Source organism: Rhea americana, unplaced genomic scaffold (genome assembly GCF_003343005.1).
Source record: "Rhea americana isolate MKP2758 unplaced genomic scaffold, rheAme1 scaffold_29, whole genome shotgun sequence".
In the NCBI taxonomy this organism is placed as follows: Eukaryota; Metazoa; Chordata; class Aves; order Rheiformes; family Rheidae; genus Rhea; species Rhea americana.
Window position 1 is genome coordinate 2515006 of NW_028186412.1, and position 22583 is coordinate 2537588.

General features: G+C 35.2%; 1 protein-coding gene across 2 annotated transcripts in view; it reads right to left on the bottom strand.

The window, feature by feature from the left end:
* PGR (progesterone receptor) overlaps window positions 1-22583 on the bottom strand; it is a 36029-nt gene that overhangs the window by 7065 nt on the left and 6381 nt on the right. The window contains exons 3-6 of one of the 2 annotated variants that reach the window (XM_085309015.1): window positions 13335-13451; window positions 7509-7811; window positions 5938-6082; window positions 777-916 (exon numbers count right to left, since the gene is read on the bottom strand). In XM_085309015.1, coding sequence (XP_085165141.1) covers window positions 777-916; window positions 5938-6082; window positions 7509-7811; window positions 13335-13451 — 705 coding nt within the window. The remainder of the gene's footprint in view (window positions 1-776; window positions 917-5937; window positions 6083-7508; window positions 7812-13334; window positions 13452-22583) is intronic. The other variant, XM_085309014.1, reaches the window with a different exon arrangement.

The window sequence follows — 22583 nt, forward strand, 5'->3', positions numbered from 1 at the left end:
AAATACAGTTTTAGAAGTTGCTTAAGCCTCATTTCTAATAACAGCTGTACCTTTTTAAAACTTTTCATCTGGGGATTCATCACTGAGAACTATGGTCTCAGCAGATGTACTTCTTAGTATTTTAGAAAGGAGTTCAGAAGAGAACTTCATCCACTTCCATATTTCCCAGTTAAAGTGGAAAACCACTGTGTCTGCTGGGATTTTAGAAAGATATGTATGATAATAGAGTAAACCAAACACAACAATATTTTCATTTGTTGATATCTAGCCTAAGCTTGACCATTTTACAGATAGGAGAAGTTGAATAAACGTCAGTATTGTTGGGTATGCCAGCTTCCTTTTTTTTGCGTAAGCATGCTTTAACTTCTTGGCAAGGATAAAGCCCTCAGTTAACAAATATGATAATTAATTAAATACTTGTTGTATTTCTAACGCTTGTAAGGTATCTGTGTAGACAAACTAAAGAGCATCCTGGATGAAATACAGCACACTTGCTTTGAAAATGTATAATGCAGTATAGCTGTATGTCAAACTGGATCCAACATTTCTCCAGTGTTATACAGAACAAAACCAACAACGAAGCATAGATTATTTGCTCCTTATAAATACTCARGAAAATAGTTTTAGGTCTTGAAAGACTAACATTTTTTTCCTAAAGAAGTTTTCCATTTATTAGACTGGACAGCTTAGCAATGTTCAAGTTAAACAGTACTGTTCAAAACTCTAAACTTTTATTCATAATATGTTACACAGAAATAAAACAATTTTCTACCTACTTGTATTGAGAAGTAAAAGTGCTTTCATACATAGGAACTCTTCTTGGCTAACTTGAAGTCTGACAAATTCCTGTGGGAGCTGCCACATGGATAGACACAGTGAATAGAACGATGATTCTTTCATTTCTTTCATCCTCTGTCTTACACCCAGAAAAGGTTAAAAAAAAAAAAAAAAAAGAAAATAAAGAAAAGGCTCAGCTTCTAATTGTCTGAAGGAAATGCCTTGTTACTCATTACCACATTACTGAAACTAAAGGAAGAGATTATACATATAGAGAAAAAGATTGATTTTCTGTACTTAGTTTTTTAATAGTAACAAATTTGCTATTTTTTGGATGTTTACTCTATTGTTTGTTTGGATGTTACTCTGTTGAAAGAAACCTTGGAAGCTATCAAAGGTGAATTCTACCAACCGAAAAGAGGATTTATTATTAACTTAAGATAAAATAATAATGTGAACTATTGTAGGATCATATAGCAACAGTGATGTGAAATTGTTTTCTCTTATAAGTTGATATTTATTTTATTCTTCGAAAAGAGAATGTAAAATTGAGGATTGTTTGTTCCTACACCTGATAGGTTTTACAAAAACTTGTCAATGGGTTTTCAGAAAATGTATTTAGTATACAAAATACTTTGTATTGTAAGTCTAAATAACATTTTACTACTAACAGCAATGATACTACTCTACGCTATTAAAGAATAGTTGAAAATAGTATAAATACACAAAAATATTTAAATACATTTAGACCCTAATACAGCCTTATCTAAGAATGTGTATAAATACAACAAATCAGATCAGCCAATACATGAAATCATCTATTTTTCAGCACTTTTAGATCTTATTTTTCACTTTGAAATTTTATTGTTCAGAATACATTTTATTCATATATTCATTGAGAAGGCAGTTTTCAACTGAAATGACTGCAGCAACAGCATCTTAAAGTTTGTAAACTGAACCTGAAGATTCAATAACATGAGCTAATTTTAAAAAGATGCATTCTGATCTGAATGAATTAGTTAAAAAACAACAAAGAAAAGATTAAATTTTACCCCATGAAATCAAAGGGAGTTTTGTCACTGGTTACAAATGAAATTCTAACTTTCAAAAATTCAGATCAGGTTTTCAACCTGACTGCAGATATTACTCCCAACAATGAAACCAGTAGGTATTTTCTATGCTGGATTAGAGACCTTCTGGGCAGCCTAGACATCCACAGATCCATGGGCCCAGTTGGGATGCACCCACGGGTACTGAGGGAGCTGGCGGATGTTGTTGCCAGGCCACTCCATCATCTTTGAGAGGTCCTGGAGGACTGGAGAGATGCCTGAGGACTGAAAGAAAGCCAATGTCACTCCAGTCTTCAAGAAGGGCAAGAAGGAGGACCCAGGCAACTACAGGCTTGTCAGCCTCACCTCCATGCCTGGAAAGGTGATGGAACAGCTCATTCTGGATGTCATCTCCAGACATATGGAGGAAAAGAAGGTGATCAGGAGTAGCCAGCATGGATTCATGCTGGAGAAATGGGGAAATCCTGCTTAACTAATCTGATGCCTTCTATGATGGAATGACTGGCTGGGTAGATGAGGGGAGAGCAGTGGGCGTTGTGTACCTTGACTTCAGCAAGGCTTTCAACACTGTCTCCCATAACATCCTCCTAAAGAAGCTCAGGAGGTGTGGGTTAGATGAGTAGACAGCGAGGTGGATTGAGAACTGGCTGAAAGGCAGAGCTCAGAGGGTTGTCATCAGTGGCGTGGAGTCTAGTTGGAGGCCTGTGGCTAGAGGCGTCCCCCAGGGCTCAGTACTCAGTCCCATCCTGTTCAACTTCTTCATCAGTGACCTTGATGAGGGGATAGAGTGCCTCCTCAGCAAGTTTGTCAATGATCCCAAGCTGGGAGGAGTGGCTGACACACATGAGGGCTGTGCTGCCATTCAGAGAGACCTGGACAGGCTGGAGAGTTGGGCAGAGAGGAACCTTGTGAGGCTCAATAATGGCTAGTGCAGGGTCCTGCACCTAGGGAAAAATAACCCTAGGCACCAGTACAAGGTGGGGGCTGACCTTCTGGAGAGCAGCTCTGCAGAGAAAGACCTGGGAGTGCTGATGGGTGACAAGTTGACCATGAGCCAGCAATGTGCCCTTGTGGCCAAGAAGGCCAATGGTTTCCTGGGGTGCATTACGAAGACTGTTGCCAGCAGGTCGAGGGAGGTGATCCTGCCCCTCTCCTCAGCCCTGGGGAGGCCTCATCTCGAGTCCTGTGTCCAGTTCTGGGCTTCCCAGGACAAGACACACATGGAGCTACTGGAGAGAGTCCAGCGGAGGGCTACGAAGATGATCAGAGGGCTGGAGCACCTGCCCTATGAGGAAYGGCTGCGAGAGCTGGGCCTGTTCAGCCTGGGGAAGAGAAGACTGAGGGGGGATCTGATCAATGCGTACAAGTACACGAAGGGAGGGTGTCAAGGGGACGGGGACAAACTCTTTTCAGTTGTCCCATGTGACAGGACAAGAGGCAATGGGCAGAAATTGAAGCACAGGAAGTTYCACCTGAGTGTGAGGGGGAATTTCTTCCCTGTGAGAGTGACRGAGCACTGGMMCAGGTTGCCCAGAGAGGTTGTGGAGTCTCCTTCTCTGGAGATCTTCAAGGCCCGCCTGGATGCAACTCTGTCTAACATGCTCTAGGTGACCCTGCTGAGCAGGGAGGTTGGACTAGATGATCTCCAGAGGTCCCTTCCAACCTTATTGATTCTATGATTCTATGCTTAAAAGAATCTTCTTTAGGCATTGAGGGGGTTTATGCTGTTATTTTAAGTGATATTGATATCTTAAATGATTTTTTTTCCCAAAATCTGAACCGTTGCACCAGCTTTGACATGAGTTAAACATAAACTTTTCATCTATTAGATCTGAATGGAATGGTTATTTCCATGCCTACTTTAAATCCTTTCCTGATATTCCCTATTCTTAAGTGGCATCTTATAAGGGTGGTATTAGCTTTCAACATTTTGGTATTACTAAATGTTGATTTAGTCATATTTTAAGACACTGGAAAGTATAAATAACATTAAATCTTTGTGGTGATGTAATATTAATTCACCAAATCATATCAAACTAACAGTCTCAGCTTTCTTGGTTCAAAGATGCTGCTACTGAGGAGGTCATTCTCAAGGGGCACCAGAATGGACTTCTGGACAAATTCTCTAAATGGAGAGATTGACTGTGAAACAATGTTTGGATTGTGGTTTCATGGTCATTTCAAAACTTAAGCATGGGATGCCACTATGGAAGGAATTTCCATTATCTCTTCCCACCTCTAGGTGTGCACTCTTGCTATTCTGGCATAAGTGCCCATATGCCCATGTGGTAAATCAGAGCAGGGCTAAGCTCCATCTGAAAATGGATTGCTCTTCCTAGGCATTTTTCAAGTATATCAGTTTCCTTATCTAGCTGTTTTACAGTTCAGCCTCTCAGTGTTTGGTTCACCTTAAAGGAAGTTATAGGAACGCATGGCCAGGGGCAGGCAGGTCGGTGAGGCTGCCCTTTTTGGCAGCTTTTGGCCGTTACCTTGGCTAAAAGTGATTATGAAAGTACAACCTTAGATACCACTAAAGACAAGGAAGAGGATTATATTTTGCGGATATAAAAGCTAACTTTTTTCCCAATAAATAGCTGCAGCTATGATTTAGTGCAACAACTACTCTTTGTTTCTGATGTTTCAAAGCTGACCCCTTGAGATGTTCTCCAACAGAAAGAAGAGTGTATTGTCAGTCCGCCTCTTCCTTGATGTAGACAGACTTAGGCTGCAAACAAGAAACCCTCTTGGAGGGTTTATCATCAGGGCTCCAAAATCCCTTTTCTGGAAGAAAGCACTTAAAGTCTTCTTCACCAGGTGGCAGCAGTGGTCCACATGTAGGGTAATATTCCAGGATGTGTTATTACTGCCTGAAGACATCTCAATCTGTATTTCCAAATGTAACCGCAAAATATATCACAGCATATGCTGTGACAGAATACAGCAAGAATTTTTCTCAATCCCATCCCTTAAAAGTGTTTCAATTCGTACAGCTTAATTAATATATACAGGACAGGAAAGAATTCACTATTCTATAATCTCATGGTGACTTGCAGTCATCTGAAAGAGAAAAGACCAGGAGCTGTAGAGCCTGATCCACTAAGTATCTTTATAAAGAACATTTCTGGCAAAAGACTAGATGTCTATAGATTTTAAGTTATTTTCAGTTGAGATGACAATTGACTGGGTCTTTGACGTTTGTAAATTTTGGATTTAGGTGCATACATCTTCTTCAAACACACCTCTCAATCCTTAAACAGACATAACATATGAAAATTTGTTTAATTTTTATCTCACTTACTTACAGGAGCTCTTTTAGGATTTTAAATAAAAGAAAGTAAGAAAAATATATTAAGGAAAAATAAATATATAGAGAAAAGTATGTTCTATTCATGAAAACTTCCCGTGTATTACATTCAAAGTATCTAAAATTACAACTTTGATAATATTAAGTTACTGATCTGAAAAACTGACGAAGAGAAATGAAGATTATCCAAATTCATCAGCATAGGTAAGGATAATCTATATCAACAATTTCCCTCAAAAACAAAAAAAATCTCAAAATATATTAGCCTTGATATTAGAACTCCTTATTGCTAAATTAGTACAATTTTTTAACAAGAACTGTGCTTTGGAAAAACAAGGTTTAATACGAAAGTGTCAAAACTGAGTATTTTAGACCATATATAGACTATTTGCATCACCCTTTCCCCCTAAAACAGTCACCAAAAAATAAATTCCAATTAGTTCTTAAACATGATCTCAGAAATGTCTTAGTCACAAAAATTCAAGTAAATCATGTTACAGTATCTTTATCCTTTGGGCTTTTTTTGTCTTAGATAACGAAAATAATACTAGAACTCCTCTGTTTGGTCACCTCAGTAGAATATTTGGGATATCCAGTCAATCCTTCCCAAAGTTACTGAACTTTGGTTTCTAAGTTTGAGTTTGATCACAGCACTTTCTTCTGATGTTTATTTTTAAACAACAGAGCAAATACAGAATGAAAACTGGCCTCAATGAAGTTACATTCTCATTAACACAAATAGATTCAGGATGTCATTTATATTACAGAACAACAGAGTCTACTTACTCATTTAGTATCAAATCTGGTGCAAAATATAACATCTGGCCACTGACATGTTTGTACGATCTCCATCCCATTGCAAAAACCATTAGACTCATCCAGGAATATTGGATGAGGGTTATCTGATCATCAATATGTAAATTCCGAAATCCTGGAAATTAAATAAAAAGTTAAAATATTTTATAGTCCTTATTTAGACAGTAGCTGAGTAGGTGTTCTTTAGATCACAGCTTGGTGCATAATCTCAAAAACTGTGAATAGCTTTGTACAGTTTAGAAGATAGCTAGGAATAATCTGGAAAACAAGTGCTTTTGAGGACATAGCTCTAGGAAGGTTGTGAAGTTTGTATAACAATGGATCACTTCATTCTAGTAGCTAAACTCTTCTTTTTCTATTCCAGTATTTTGAAACGATCAAACCAAAATCAACTTTATCAGTCAGAGGTGACTGAACTTTATTTAGGAAAAAGGAACGCATCTCATTCTCCATTAGTAAAAATATTATTACATCATCACTGTAATCAATTTACTTAATAAATCTCACATTTCAGTGTTCTTCACGAGAGACAGCTGTAATACAATAACCATCCACCTATGAATATATTTCTTGAATTTAACTACAAAGTGTTTTCAGTTGTGAATCACAGTGAAAGAAGATGTATACTTTACTTTATAACCTTTGCTCTTTCATAACTTTGAGGATTGCTATAACGCGGCAGTTAGCTTCCTGTGGTGCAGCAGTGGTCCATTACCTAGTCCTGTTAGCTCTTTCAAGCCATCTCTGGCCTTCATGTTACCCCTCAGTAAGCTGATTCAGCTTATAAAGACATCAGAAAACTACAGAGGCAGAAAAAAAGATTTGTTTTATTCTCACTTAATGGGAATGAATCAATTCAACTAAGAGGTCAGACGAGCAAGCTGCACTAGGAAGGAACAGCAAATGGGACTACTCCTTCCTGCAGCAGTGAAGTATCAACCTGCGCTCACACGAAACTGTATTTCCAGGCTTTCTGCTCAATGTATTGGCTTTTACAGATCCCTGGATTAGGTCCCTATGAACATAAAGAGCATGTAGATACATAATATGATGGTACTTTTTGGGAGCCGGCCCTAGATCTTCACAAATTCAGTTAATTTTGGTAAGTCTGTTTATTAGGTGCTTAGTCCTAACTATTACTACATATTGTAATTTTTCTCTGTTGTTTTAGAAATTCATTTTAACTAGAATAAGAATAGAGAACATTCAGAGATATAAATTTTCCCATGCCAAAAGAATGAATAACAGAGTAGGAGGGAAAAGGCTACTATAATGGCCAGATATAGGAATACTGTGAGCTTTTGCTGTTGTTTTTTTAATGTCTAACTATTTAGAAGATTTTATTTAAGAAGGTTGTCCTATTAAAATGTATTTTATTGGTACAYAAATTATCTGATGAAGTGGAAGCTTAAACCATTTACAGTTTGTTAAGAATTAAGTAATATGCAGACAACAGACAAACAGTGCCCTCCTCTTTTGGTTGCTTGTCCTATGACATACTTGCTTAACTAGAATTTACTACATATAAGAAATGCTATTACCTGGTAGCAATTTAGACCACTTGACTACACAAAGAAGTTGCCTCTCACAAAGATGATTTAGACTGGTCAGCAAGGAACTTGGTGTTTCAGGCTTTGTATTGTCATAACCAGCATAGACAACTTCTGGCTCAATACCTCGTAAAACACTTATCATTGGGGGAACAAACTGTATTTCTTGATTTGGAGAAAAAGACAGCCTCTGGGTTAGTGATTGACTTTCATCTTGAAGGGCTGCTGGCTGCTGGAGTGCGACATCTAATGTTCTCACAACCTTAATTTTGTTAAACTTTTTAAATTTTCGACCTGAAAAAGAAAAGTGTTGACCTGTTAAAAAAAATTAATCAGAAACATGAACCTTTCCCAGTAATACTAGATAACACTTTTAATCTGTACATAGATATGAGATCTGTCTTCTACATGTTCTTTTTTTTTGTTTCACAAATTATATATTTTWAAAAAAATTACAGAAAATTCATAGTTTTCCCCTTTCATATACTCCTCTCTACCCTGAGAGACAAATGAATTCATCCATTAAAATGACTGCCATGAATTCTAGGTTAGAGTAACCTGGTAAAGTATTTTCTGGTTCAGTTCCCACTGTTCCCACTGCCCAATATGCTGGCAGCTGAGCCAACTGGCTCTACAGTTCAGTTTCTGTTCAATGTTACTTAATGATATTCTTTCATTTTTTTTCTCTAATATTCAGAAAAAATGCAAGTAAATTAATTATTACATGTAAAATCCTTTTCCCCCAAGTTTCAAAAATGCATTTCAGTCTCATGGCTAACTTCTATTTTGATGATTTGTAATGTTATACTTGTTTACCAGACAGAAAACTTAATGCAGTGATGAGTGAAAAGTCAACAAATGGTGTGAAATCACATGTCAACACTTATAAATCTCTTCAATTTCTTGAGAATAATTTCACTTTTTCAGTAATTGTAATTCATACCTCCGTGCTGCAGTGGTTTGAAGAATACTTACTAAAAAGTAATAGTTGAACTGTCTTCTCTAGATAAGCACAAATACTATGTCAAGTACGGCTATGTAAATATACAAAGCTCTAGGTAGTAGTTCAAATTTATTTCATGGAAACATTCTGGAGGATCAAGGAACTTGAACCTTCAGAGGTTCAAGAACAGCAACCCTCAGGAACAGATTACCACATTACACATTTCAATAAAAAGACAAATCCACATAGAGGTGGCTGCATGGAACACATTCACTTTAAATAGACCCTCARAAGTGATGAAAACCTTAGTAAAATCATTCAGTTCCTGAGCTCTGCCAGAGTTGTTTTGCTTAGTAAAAGAGGGTTTCATAAAAAATAGAAAATGCAACAAATGCTGGTATTTATGGTCTGATTTATGTAACACTGGGTCAATAAGAGAAAAGATGCAGTGTGACAGTAGACAATGAGTGTCAAGTCATTCTGCCTACGAAGAACAAAATGCTTACTATTTCAACCTTAAAGAAACAATGAGGAAGGAGAAGGTTAAATTTTCCATCTACCACAAAGAAACCATGTCACATTAATGCAAACTCTTAAGGACATAGGGAAAACAACAGATCTATCGATAGCTTAGCTTTTCAATTGTAGCTTGTATAAATATTCAGGCAATTTCCTGCTCTAAGATAAACAAATGTCTCAACTTAGTTATGTAGCGGGTAAAGAATACTAGTCCACTCTAACAACTATCCATCATAACTTTAAAATCAGTCTGTGCATATTTGGATAGCAGGCTTTTTCTTTGTAGTCTTTTCATTAATTTGTTTTAATCAATATTGCCAGTCACTCAAGCAGTTTCTTAGTACTCACAGTTCCCTTACCTACAATATACTATAAATAAGGATACAGCATTTTTGCATTATGTGTACCTAGAAAACAGAAAATGATAAAAATAAAAAAATCTACTTCATCTAATTATCAAATATATTATGAATTTCTTCTTAATAAATAAATCTTGTATTTTAACGTTCCTTCAGTTATATACACAGTCTCAGATTGCCAACAAGAAGTTTTAGACACTGGACATTTCATATAAAAATGGCTGGGTTTCTACCAAGAGTTGAAAATTTCACTATCTTCACCATCTTTCACCATACTCTGTAATCACGTGAAATGTCAATGATTTATTATTCTTGACAGAACACTATGGCTCTGACTTTAAGGTCACTATGCTCTTACATTTTGTGAAGTAGAACAAGCTGTGTACACCCTAGGAGGGTGTATACAAACTAAAGGAACAAAGCAGAAGTAATATATCTTTTAAAAAACCCTTTAATGATCCCCAAGAAATTACTACTTGGAAAATTAATTCAATTTTGCTAAAAGCCTGTTATGTAGAAGAGTAGGAAGGAAATGGATTAATTTGTCCAACTAGTAAGAAATGTACTCTTGAGCTGTGGTCTTCCTAAACAATGGGGTGATCTGTTCTTGATCGCAGCAAGTTTTCTATAAAAACTGAACAGTTTTCCTGGGCACCTTTCCCATCATGGCAACTTACCAAGGGCTTCTGCCTAGCAATTCACCAAATAAGCTGAAGCTGCTCTCCTGAAGTCCAGAGTCCTAACTCTGCTGCTTACCTTCTCAGGCTTCCTGTGGATCTTGAGCTAAATCATCTAATGGTTGCTGTAACCCATGCAGCCATCTGCGACCACATGCTCCACCAGTTGTTTCCTATTTGTAAGCAGCCAGTGAAGAATTATCCCTGGGTGCCTGATCTAACATTTTTCTGTGAAAATTGTCATCAATCTAGTATATTCACGGAATGCCTCAACAATACTGACTCCCCTCCAACACAACACAACAAGTATTACTCTCCTGTTTGATTGTGATCCAGAGTCTTTCAACACACGTCTTTAGTTTCATACTGAAGGTCTAGGCAGTCAAAAAGGTCAGAAGTGTAACTCTTCCATCTTCTTCCTTGACTACCCTGCCTACAAAGCTCACACCAGTCTATGTCAATGTCACTCTAGCCGTCTCCAACATCAGGTACACAGACAGGCATTGGTTTGTCAGATGCATCTTCTGCAATCTTGGCCTTTTTTCTTCACTGGAAAGATTGGAAGGATTGATGAGAAGAGCACCTAAGACCCTGCCACTTTGATTTCTGCCCAGAGAGTCCCATAGTCATCTAGAGAGTCAAAAGTCAGTAAGCTCTCTGGGATCTACAGAAAGGTCCTCTTTGGAAAAATTCCACAAACTTTTCCACCAAAGTTAACTAACTTTTTTCTCTTAATAGAGTCCCTATTTAAACTCTTAAGGTGAACATTCTGCTCTTGAGCTGATTCTCTTGATTCCTATATACAAATCACTGCTAATAGGAACACTGTTTATTAAAGATGAAGTAGTAGTTTGTGCTCTTGGTAGAGAATATGCTTGCCTTCCAAGAATTTTGCTTACTGGATCAAATCTTTATGCAATGTGAAATCCAGCTATACCAGATCTGCATGAGTGATGGCAGCATGCATGCCAGAGAGAAAATCTTTTTCCCAGATATGTACCTGAGATAGAAATGCCTCAGTAAATTACTATAAAAATATGTGCAGTTTTTTAATCTGCTCATTAAACTATATACATTTCTCATTCATAAAAATGGTTTTAGTTTCCAAAAACAACTGCTGATATACTTCGATATTCATCCTAATTTTGATTTTACTATAGGTCTGCCATTCACAAAAAATAGTGTTTGTTCGCACACTTGAAATTTCTGCAAGAAATTACTACTTCTGGAGGCAATTTCACATGTATTTACAGGAAGAGCACTGTCTGGAGACTTCTGAATGATTAATATGAAGATATTGCTAGAAATAATGAATTGGCTAGACAGAACTGCCTAACACAAAGAAATTACCTAACTACAAAAAACTACCTAAATACAAAGAAATTATTTGTCTATTCCTAGAACTATCTGAGAAAAGAGGGACCCAAAGAGAAATAGGAAGTTTATACTCTTTTTATGCATGGTGATAAAGAACTAACAGTCAGAGAAACTTTCTCCTCAGGCTTTGGTTTCAAGTATGAGGATACAACATATCCCTATACTGCCCCACCAATATCGCTAGCAAAAGCGTCCAACTTTTTTCCATTTTGGGCACCTACTTCAAGAGCAAAATCTGTATGTTCAAAATTACTAGGAAAAGAAAATGTTCTTTTTTAAACTAGCATCCAGAAGCATATGCAAAATGCATAAAAAAGTCAAAAGTTTTACTGTGTAGAATTACTCTGCAGAACAACATTGATGTGAAAGAAGTAGATGCTGGTGATTCGTCATATGCTCCTCTCCATGTTCAAACAGTGCTGTCTGTGATGTTAAAACATTTGAGTTTCAAATATCAGTACTACCTAACTTTCAAGACATAAAAATTGAGGTCATGATCATCACCAGACTCTTGGCTGCACAAAACTCATAGCCAGGAATGAATTAATAAATAAATCTAACATAATTCACACCAGTTGTCCCCAAACCTTCTGAAACTAGGCTTTATATTTGCCACCTCTTTCTTCCCTGAGTCTCCATTCTTACCATATAATTTCCACAGCTGACCCTGTCTCTTTGGCTTTCTCCCCTTCCAAACCAGAGGGAGTGTTCTATCACCTGGGCAAACAATGCTTCAGGTTCAAGGTGTCTTGTCTCTCTACGTCAAGTCTGCCATACTGTTTCTTCCCTGCATTCCTACCTCAGCTCTAAAACACCACTCCAGACCTAGAATTCCAGAATCACAGCCCTGCAATATAACTGGGGCTGAAAGTGATGGGACTTCAGCTATGAAGTTAAAATTTCAGTCTGAAAACTATACACACATTTTAATTTATGAATGAACCCAGACTAGCATGGTAATAAAACTAACAACAATATATAATGCTAGTTCCTCCTGTGGAGATAAACAAGAATATGTACATATAGAGAGAGATAAGTGCTTGATGCATTAAAATAAATGATATCAGAAAAAACATAGTTTATTTTGTCTCTTGCTTTTTTTTTCAATTTCCTTTGCAAATATATTACTTCCTATTATTTCAACTATCCTCATATAGTCTTTTCTTATAATTTTAGCCACAGATTTTAAAGAGCTGTGCTGGGCTAAAACTTTATATAGCTATAGTTCTCATGATCTGTAAAAAGGAAAATTATCTATCATTCCTGCATATAAGCACAGCAAAACTTTCATGTGAATATCTGATCCAACACAACTGGCTTGCTCCCTGTGGGATTTCTATGATATAGTGCATAACTTTCATTAATGTTACATAGAAAAACAGTGTTCTCTAAAATAAAATCTGCTCTGCAAGATACAACAGCAAAATGGAAATTCCCAGGACCTAGTATGTGGAGCCTGCAGTACTGGTGCAAGCATTACTCGGCATTAAATAAAAGGATACAATCTTGCTGACATCTACTCAAAGCAACAATGGAGAGGAAAACAAAAAAGAGACAAAAATAGTTCTGATTTCTGGTTTTAGTGTCAATATCAATTTATTTGTTTTTTTCTCTAAATCAAATTCTCTGATCAAAAATTATTAATGAATACAGACCAAAGACATAATTCTTATCCTTTGAAGAAAATCAGTTTAAGGATATATTATTAGGAGAGACATTCCTACAGTGGTATATTTTTGTCTCAGGATTTCCAGACTTTTTAAGGAAAAATTACAAAGAAGAATCTAAAATTATTTTTTAAAACAAGTAATTCTTCAAAAAAATAGCATTTCTATGTCTTCTTTACTTTATAATATCAAATTAATACTGTTAAAAATGAATAGACTGAAGCTAGTTTTCCTGATTGCCTATTTTTCTAAGTCAGACTTCAAAAGTATCTCACCTCCAAGGACCATACCAGCTTGACAGCACTTCCTCAAGCGACACGCTGGACAGTTCTTCCTACGAATTTTGTCAACTATACAGTCATTTCTTCCAGCACATAAATAGTTGTGCTGCCCTACAAGCAAAAAAAAAGCCAAGATTAGTATGTTTTGTAACATGACAAAATAATTTCTCTATATAAATGATCCAAAAATAAAAAAGGATTTAAATCAAAGTATGCCATACCCATTAAAGGTGTCCTTCATTTTTATGTTAACTTTTAAATAATTATTACTGTTTAAATATAGTAATTTCTATATAGTAAGAGGGACATTCCCAAAATATGTAGCTCCAAAATAACTGAAAAAATACGAACTGCTTACTGTACTATCAATATTTCTAATGTAAATCAAACATGAGGGCAGACTGATTTGTTTTTTTCAATCTTATTTCTTTTTCCATTTAAGTTATTGTTCCTATCTTTAAAGTAACTTAGTAAATTTTGCTTTGATTGATGAGGAGTTTCCTATAAAAAAATGAACAAAGAAACTGAGGCACAAAACAGTGCAAAAAAGATCCCTTTCAGCAGACTAAATTACTTCTGATGGAAAATCAGCTTTCCACTAGACCTACTCACATACCAACAGAGCCAATGAGGGCAAAAAGAAGGCAATAACTTTTTGTCTAGGTTCAGTCTTAGGAATCACAAGCTTGGCAAGTGCAGTTTATTGATGAATTCTGAAGGACCCAAAGTTAGGAAGAGGTTGGCATTAACTTGAATAAGCACCTCAGAATTTCCAGTATTTCATTATCCTTCTTCACCTTTTTTAAATAGATTTATCCTCTAAGATTTATCCTTCTCGTTTGTGTACATCATCCTTTATTCATTTCTATATTTTGAGTTTCTTATTGGTACCTAGCATGAAAGCATGAAAATATTTAAAATTAAAAATAGACCAAAAAAGTAAGGATAAACTACACGAAGTATCAGTATCATGGATGCTTCCTTTCTATTTTTATTGATCTATTACCCAGAGTTAGTCATCTGATGCCACCAGCAGTCCAAGATCATTATTTTACTCAGTTGCTGTTAATCAGTTTTCTTTATAACCAAATTTAGTCCTCTCCCTGCACTGCCTCTGATAAGATGAGCAACTGTTCACCAATAACTTTTTCATACAACAAAAAAACTGAAAATGAATCCTCTGATAAAATGAAGGAGAAAAAGGAATGTTCTAACAAAAAGAAAAGAACTAGTGCTAAACCATTTGAAATGAAATGTGTTTATATATATACATATATATATATATATATATACACACACATACACATATATATGTTTTAGATACTTAATGTACTACTTCTCCATGTTTTTAAAAACAACTTGTCCAGGCCTTTTTTGTCTTTTCGTTCTGGAAATGACAGGGAAATACAAACACTTGTCTCAAGCATTGCCTGGCATTTGAAAAGTATTTACTAATACAGTAAATCAGAAGACATTGCTGAATCATCTCTTTTACTTTCTCCCATTACTTCTAATCTTGAATTCCTTCATTGCAGGAAACATTGCCAAAAGTAACCCCAAAATAAAAGTCTTTCTTGCTTTTGCCAGCAGACCAGGAAGCAATACACTTATTTTGAACATGTCTTTCTTGTGATTATGTGCAGTTTTTCCTTGATCTCTTGCTTTCTCTTTATTAGCACAAAAGTACTCTCTGTTCCGATAGTCAACAACAGTTTTAAGAGTCTACTAGTAAAACTAATATGAAGCGAGTCAGACTCTGTGCATTGTGGCAGTCTGATGCTTTACAGTAATTAATTGCAAAGGACTACAAGAAGCAGGAAAGTAGGGACTAGGTTTTGTAGGAGGTTAGTGCTTTTTTGTGGGTTTTTTTGTTTGTTTGGTTTTGTTTTTTTGCCCAGGCAAGTATCTCTTCTGAACCTCTTTTTTTCGTAGCCCTTTGAGTCTATGCATTGTTTTAGACCACATAGTTCAGGTCTATTTCAAGACCAAAAAACTGACTATGTATTTCCAGTATAGTAGACGATTGAGAATAAGGAGAAAATGGTAGGAAAAAAACACCAAAATGCAGGAGTCATATAAAATCAACAAGGCCAAAAACGGTAATAATCATATGGCAAAATACTGAACAGAGGAAAGGGAAATGCTGATGATACTAGTAAATCAGCAGGTATTCATGTTCATGAGGAACAGATACCTTGTATCTAGAGCTGTCCCTATTTTTGTGAATGTAAAAAGTATGATATACAGCCTTATACATCTCATTGTATTCCAAATATCAAGTCAAGAAGGAGATAAAATTCCATAAAAGATAAAAAAGTTATAAGAATATGAACATGAATATGAAAGACAGTCTCATAAATGAATTCATATGAAATGAATAATTTCCTTATTCTCTAGAGCTTTAAATGGTACTTGACAAATGCCACTTTAAAATAGTGAAGAAATAGCTAAAACAAATAATAAAATTTTAGCAACTCTATACATTCAGTTTACATGTTTTCCTTGATCTTAACATTTAGAAAATCCAAGTTGCTCTAGCAGTTCCAGTAGCCCTTCTGCTCTTTGTACCGTAATCATAGAAAGTGAGCCAAGATACATGGAACTAGTTGGGTAAAGTAATTCCTGCTCCTATTCTTCTATTTTCCTAATATTCAAATGTTAAAATGTTACTCATGTTCTAGATTCTCTTAGTATAGCATTTTTCTTAACCTCCATCAGACACCATTATGTTAGCAAAGGCAGAAGTTCTAACACAAAAAGGCCACCACAATTTTAAGCACTGGGTTGACTAATACTATATTGGGCAGATTTATATGAGAAAGTGGTTAAAATRCCAATGGTCTGCGTACACAAACATGCTCACAATTTTCACTTATGGTAAAGCTGCACCGATGGTACTGCAGCACTCAGAAATTTGAATCCAAATACTGCTAGAAGCAGTATCTACAGTGTCTTTTGAAGCTGCACTATTAAGTTAACTTACTGATATACTCTAAGTCACTTATTTACAATCACTGGAGTGAACTAATGAGTTGCCAAGATTTTGCAGATAAGAAAAATATTTTAAATGTAAACCTTTATCTGCACCAAGGGTACCAATTGCAGGCAGGCAGTTATTTGTGTAAGTGCATCTCTGCTGAACTGCTGCCTCTCTGCACTGAAGCAACGCACTTGTTTGTGAACCCTCAATTCCTCCTTTGCAATGCTTTCTTATAAAATCATCTGCTCCCTATCCCCATCCCCTGAGGACTGTTCTTCATAATACCTACCACAGTGTTTTATTTAGTCTGCTTTTCAGTATCTGTCTAAAGACAGTGAATATCTATTGCATTTCTTTGTAAATTATTTTACTACCAAGTATCTCCCAATGTCATCTTATGCCTGTCCTCCTCACCACAGCTAGTCCTGCTCATAGAAGGTACCAATTAAATCAACAGTAATTAAATTAAAACTTTTTCACACAATTGAACTTATAACTCCCTGCCAGGGAATCTTGTGGAAGCCAAAAATATTGCTTTCAAACAAAATATGGTTTCAAAATAAACAAAAGGAAAAATTAGTTTATCCATGTGTATTAAACACAATGGTGTAGATGTAGACTTCACGCATCTCAAATCATGTTTTTACTTATTTAATATCAATTTCACTTCTGTGCTAACATTTGCTCCAAAAATGAAGAAGCCACTGAAGTGAGAATTAGCTTCTAATCACCTRACAATAAACCATATCCCCCAGGGTTCTTACCATGATCTTTGCTTTGATCCACTGCTCAAAAAAATTTACTTTCTATGTCAGCCTCAGAGGCCTGATTTAGCAGGGACAGTGCTAGCAAACTTCACATATTTACAGCAGCAGACAGAGCTTAGAACAGACKTAGAGCTTAGAGCTGTCACTGTATAAAAATGTAGTTAATGAAAGCAAGAGATGCTCCTCTTTAGAAAACAGCTTAATAGTTACTGGACAATTCACAATTTCCTGGTTTGTTCACTGAAATTGAAATTCACATTTCCAAACTCTCAAGCAGGTACTTTGACTACAACTCCATACTTTCTGCTGGTATACAGACCTACTGTTGATGCAGATTTACTTCACATCAAAGAATTAAGTATTCAACGGACCACAGAGGGCAARGGTAGGTATGCCCTATCATGGATTTATTTTCTAAATGAAATGATCTAGAATTCATTCCTTGACAGTGATATAATTTAAAGTGAAAATAGTGAAAAATGCTTGCACCCCAAGTCATCCAATAGCCTGGTGTTCAGGGCTACAAGGAAAGAAAAGTGTGCGTGAATCCCTTAAGAAATTAGAGATGCCTGTTCACGGCTCTCATCTCCTGGGCAATTGCCGGAACTTTTCTGTGTACTCAGTGTACAGGACTCTTGAGTGTAACAGGCATTAGCAATTTTTGTGAAGTTTGTCTTTTATTTCCTTTGTCTTTATTATCAGTGTTGAAGAAAGGGTTGACAYAGAATGATTTCTTTATTGTATATTTTAGTCAAAACAAAATGTAAAATCTTTATTCCTAAGTCAAAACAAAATGTAAAATCTTTATTCCTAAGTCAAAATTAGTATCTTTTTCTAATCTATTTTGCTTTAGTGAACAGATTGATGAGTAATTTTTCACATAATTCTATTTTTAACAGACTTTTGGTATTCTTTCAGTCCATTGTCTGCTGGTTKTAAGCCTACAATCTTACAGTTCTCTGTAATTTGCTAAATGGATTAAACAAAACTGGTTTCTCTAGAAGGAAAGCAGCATTCTCAGATCATCACATATCTTTCATTGCTTTCTTCTATTCAACAGACCACTTCCTTCCAATGTTTGCAGTGGAAGGAGAGTCTGACTCTTCCCCTGTCTCCTGATCTCCAAATTTTCCTACCTCTTCCTGTAAATACTGTAACATTGTTTTCTTCCTTCCAGAATTACCCTTCCAGACAATAATCTGAGCAGATTGTTTTTATAAACTATGTAGCTACCTTGTTTTCATTCATTTCTAGATACAGTTAAAATTATATTCTTGTTTTTTAATATTTCCTTTAATTTTCTAGTCTGTTCATCCATCTTCTGATCTCCCTTTCCAATCATTCATATATACAATTTTCTCCTTCATATATGTTGATTAATGTACCTGCATTTTTGTTAGTAATAAGCAAATAAGCAAAAATAAAGTTAATCAAAAGCCACRAAACTTGTAGAATAAATTTATCAAAGCCCAAGAAATTTGTAGAATAATTAAACTATATTTTCTAAAATAACATAAACAAAATAATGTGTGGCAAAATAAAATGAAATAAAATCTTTGCTAATTGATTTAAGATAGTCCTATAACAGAAAAATCAGAGAAAAAAGTAAAATCAAACAAAATTAAGTCCTATTTACAGAAACAATCATGAACTGCAGAATTACCATTTCACATTGATTGTGAGCTGTTTTGTCTAGCATATTTACCACTCCAACATCCTGAAAGGCACAGTGTTTGAACCTAAATGGAGGAATTTATGATAGTAAAAATTTGGAATAGTTAGTATCTTTCAGGAAGAGATGCTAACTTCTAAAAATGACGATTTTCAGCTTTTTTTTGTGGCACTGTGCAACAGTTGCTCCTTGGTCACAATTTTTAATTAACTACATCAGTAGTAGAAATATGCAAAATGATTAAACTGACAATTATTTTGTCAGTGAGGGATGTATTTCATATAAAATATTGATCATGGGATGCTACTATGACCACAAAATCCACTTAAGAAATACTCCAAGTGTTTCAAAAGCACACATTATTCAAGTATCTTTTGCCATTCTTCTGATTCCTCGACTGTTGTATTCTTACATTAACATACGAAGTATTGTTTTTRTATTTCTGCCATTGTATCATTCTGATTTCAGATGAAGTATTATAGCACACTGCCATGATGAAGCTTTTCATACATATTCTTTTCTTATTCTACCTATCAGTGCTTTTTTATTCTACAACTGAACCAGTGGGACTGGGTCACTCACTCTACAAGTAATACAGGTAGGAAAATAGAAGCATTAGTAGCAGAAAACAACAAAAAAAAGAAAAAGTTTTTGCTTTTCATTGATCGAAACACCCAGTTGACAACAGGCTGCTGAAAAACAGCAAAGAGGGGTTTCATTTGACTAGCTCAATTCTACATTCTGGACACCCAGAAAAACAAGTAGCACACACTCTCCTCCTGGTCATTAGAGAAAAACAGGCACCTTAGGATACAATTCATTTTAATGTTAAGCAAATGTCTAAACTTTAGTTCTTAAACACCCTGCTGGTCTCCAAAGGAAACTTGAAGCAATTAGCCCAAAGATGGATGTTCACATTGTAAATGCCTATGGTTTGGTGCAACAAAGCTCGAAAAAGTATTGTCTTTGAGAATTATGGAAGATTATACAATTATTGGACAGGAATAGAGTAATATTCTCCAGAATCCCAATGTCTGCATATAATTCTTTCTATATTTGAACTACTAAAGATTTCAGTTTGCTGAAATGTGCTTAGCCATTAACCAGTATTAAGCAATAGCCACTTGTGAAAGGCACAGTAGCTGTGACTAGGCATAATCAGGAAAACTCTGAAGTGGAACCACGTATCACTGCACATAATGCCAAGTCTATAACATACAAATGCCACATTGTGAAGTCTTTGAATAGTTTCTAAAGAATCATCTCAATTACCTTATTAGTACAGCATCAGTTTAGGGGAACAGACAGATGCACAGCTTAAGGTGACAGCCACCATAAAAATGTATTTTTAGCTGATAATAGTTTGACTTCTAAAAACCTACTAGCCACTTTGGTAACATAGGTGGGATTCACCTCACCAAATGCAGACAATGTGCAACATCTGATAGTCCTTTTATACTCAGTACAGATAAACAGTTACTGTTAGAGTACTGTTCTTTTCATCCTAAGCAGATATCTAAAATAAGTCACTGAATCACTTCCTCGTAAGTCACTGTTTCTCTCCATTCACTGTAAAGTGAACTTAAGGTGAGTGACTGAGGTTAGTTGTATCATGAATGTCTAAAGTTGGAACAGAAGAATCTCAGCAATATTGAACAGCCAGTTGCTGGTGGTCTGTAAAGCAAGCAGTGTTACACTACCTGAAATAACTTCTATTCCACCTTAAAAGATGTTTAACACAATATTCAACACAACTTACAAATATGCTACATAAAATTAAGCCCCCAAAACACTAACAAATAGAATTTCTGCAACTGATTATGCTCTAAGCCACCTCCATCAGGAAATCAGTAATAACAAGTCATAAYGAGTAGTAAGAAACTTAGCATTAGCATAATGACTTAAGTACCAGAATGGATGCAATCTTAGCTCACTCCTTTGTTGTGCCTTWTACAAATCAACAAATTAATGTTTGTCAATTTGTTGAAAAATAAAGGTTTTTAAATCAGAAATATGAATATATACAATTATGTATCAGTACAGATTTTCTTACTTTCCGTTTTCATGTTTAAAATATTTTGTCCTCACACAAGTGAGACTTCCAAATTGAACTTTAGAACCTTCAGTGCAGTAACTCTGTATATGTGAATTTGGGAATGCACCTAGTGGACTTCACATTAACACTTTTTGGTAATAAAATACAAAAATAAAATACTGCAAAATAAAATAGTTTTAATAACATTAAATTCGGTATCATTACATATAAAGTGGAAAAGCAGTTTTCTCTCTCAACTTACAATATATATTGTCTATTTCATAAAACTTTTATCACTATCAGGTCCACAGTATACACCCAACCAATTTCTGAGACCCAGTCTGGAAAACCAAATTAAAAATTAAAAATTCATGCAGAGTTAGGAGACAAAGGAAAATTTACAGCTCCCCAATCAATCTCACAGCCAAAAGGGTTTCTATAGCATTCCATTTCATTGTCTCTCCAAAGAAGACTATTGTATTTTTTTATTTATTTATTTGGCCTCTGTTCTTATGTTATGGAAAAGCACATCTGTTTCATTTGGCAATTTTCCTTATACACAGCATTTSACTACAGGATGTAGAAAATCACACTGTTACCATAAAACCATCTATACAAAATAAGAGTCCCATAAAGTTTATCAAAAAGGTTGATAGAAGTGATGGTCAGACTTTCAGCTGTGCAATTGTAGCTTATTACTTTTCAGTACTTTCCTCCACCTATACCTCTCCAGACACAGAAGTGAAAACTCTTATAGAAATTCTATATTCCACAAAGTAGAATTTGTCAAATCAGGTCTCAGAGAAAATAGAAGTTCATATTTAGAGTGTTAGCTAGTAGTTATGGTTGAGTTTGTTCCTGATATTATTATTTGTATACCACCATTATCCTGAACTTGAAGCACATATTAAAACCAGAAAAATTTGCTACATAATCACTAGACCAACTTTATAACAGAGCCCCCCAAAAGTTCTAGCRTTTAAAGATACCAATAATTAGCTTTCTACACTTCTGCTGTAATATCTATTAACGTTGGCCTCAAACTCTCTAGGTTTGGGCAACTACTTTTCATTACATGTAATGAAAGTAATAAAAACAAAGGACAAAAGGAAGCAAATACCTTATATAAAGATTATAAAACAAAAATAAGAAGTAAGACTTTATATAGGAAAGATTTTTTTTTTCAGGATCCGGGCAATTTCCACTTTTTATTAGTAAAACAGCTGTGAAGGAGACGTTTTCAATTTAAAAGCACTTAATTTCTCTCCAGGGCATAAATTTCACCAAGCTTTTAGACAAGGAATTTAGTTACTGTTGTCCTCCATGACTTTATGTGAAGATATCTTTAACAGATATCATTAATGACTCTGGCAATTTAGTATTAAAAAGGTTTATTTTTCACCTGCTTAATTATCATTCTCCTAACCTCCCCTTAGAAATATTATATCTAATTTTGTGTGATCATGAACTAAATCTTTTAGTAACACCTTAAAAATTCCCAATCATCAAGTCACTTCATCACAACACTAATCCTACTTATTTGAAAATATTGCRAATATTACTTCCAAATAGTTTGATAGATAACTCTAAAATGTCATTTTCAACTCACTGACAAGAAAAGTAATGTTTCCTGAAACAAAACAAAATGAAACGAAAAAAACAGAATATTTACTTCTTACCTATTCTTACCCCTTAGCTTATCCTTAACTATCTTTCCCACTTCCAGTATTAATTTTTTTCCCACCTGCTTTACTATGTTTTCCCAAAATTTAAAAACTGCTCCTCGGGT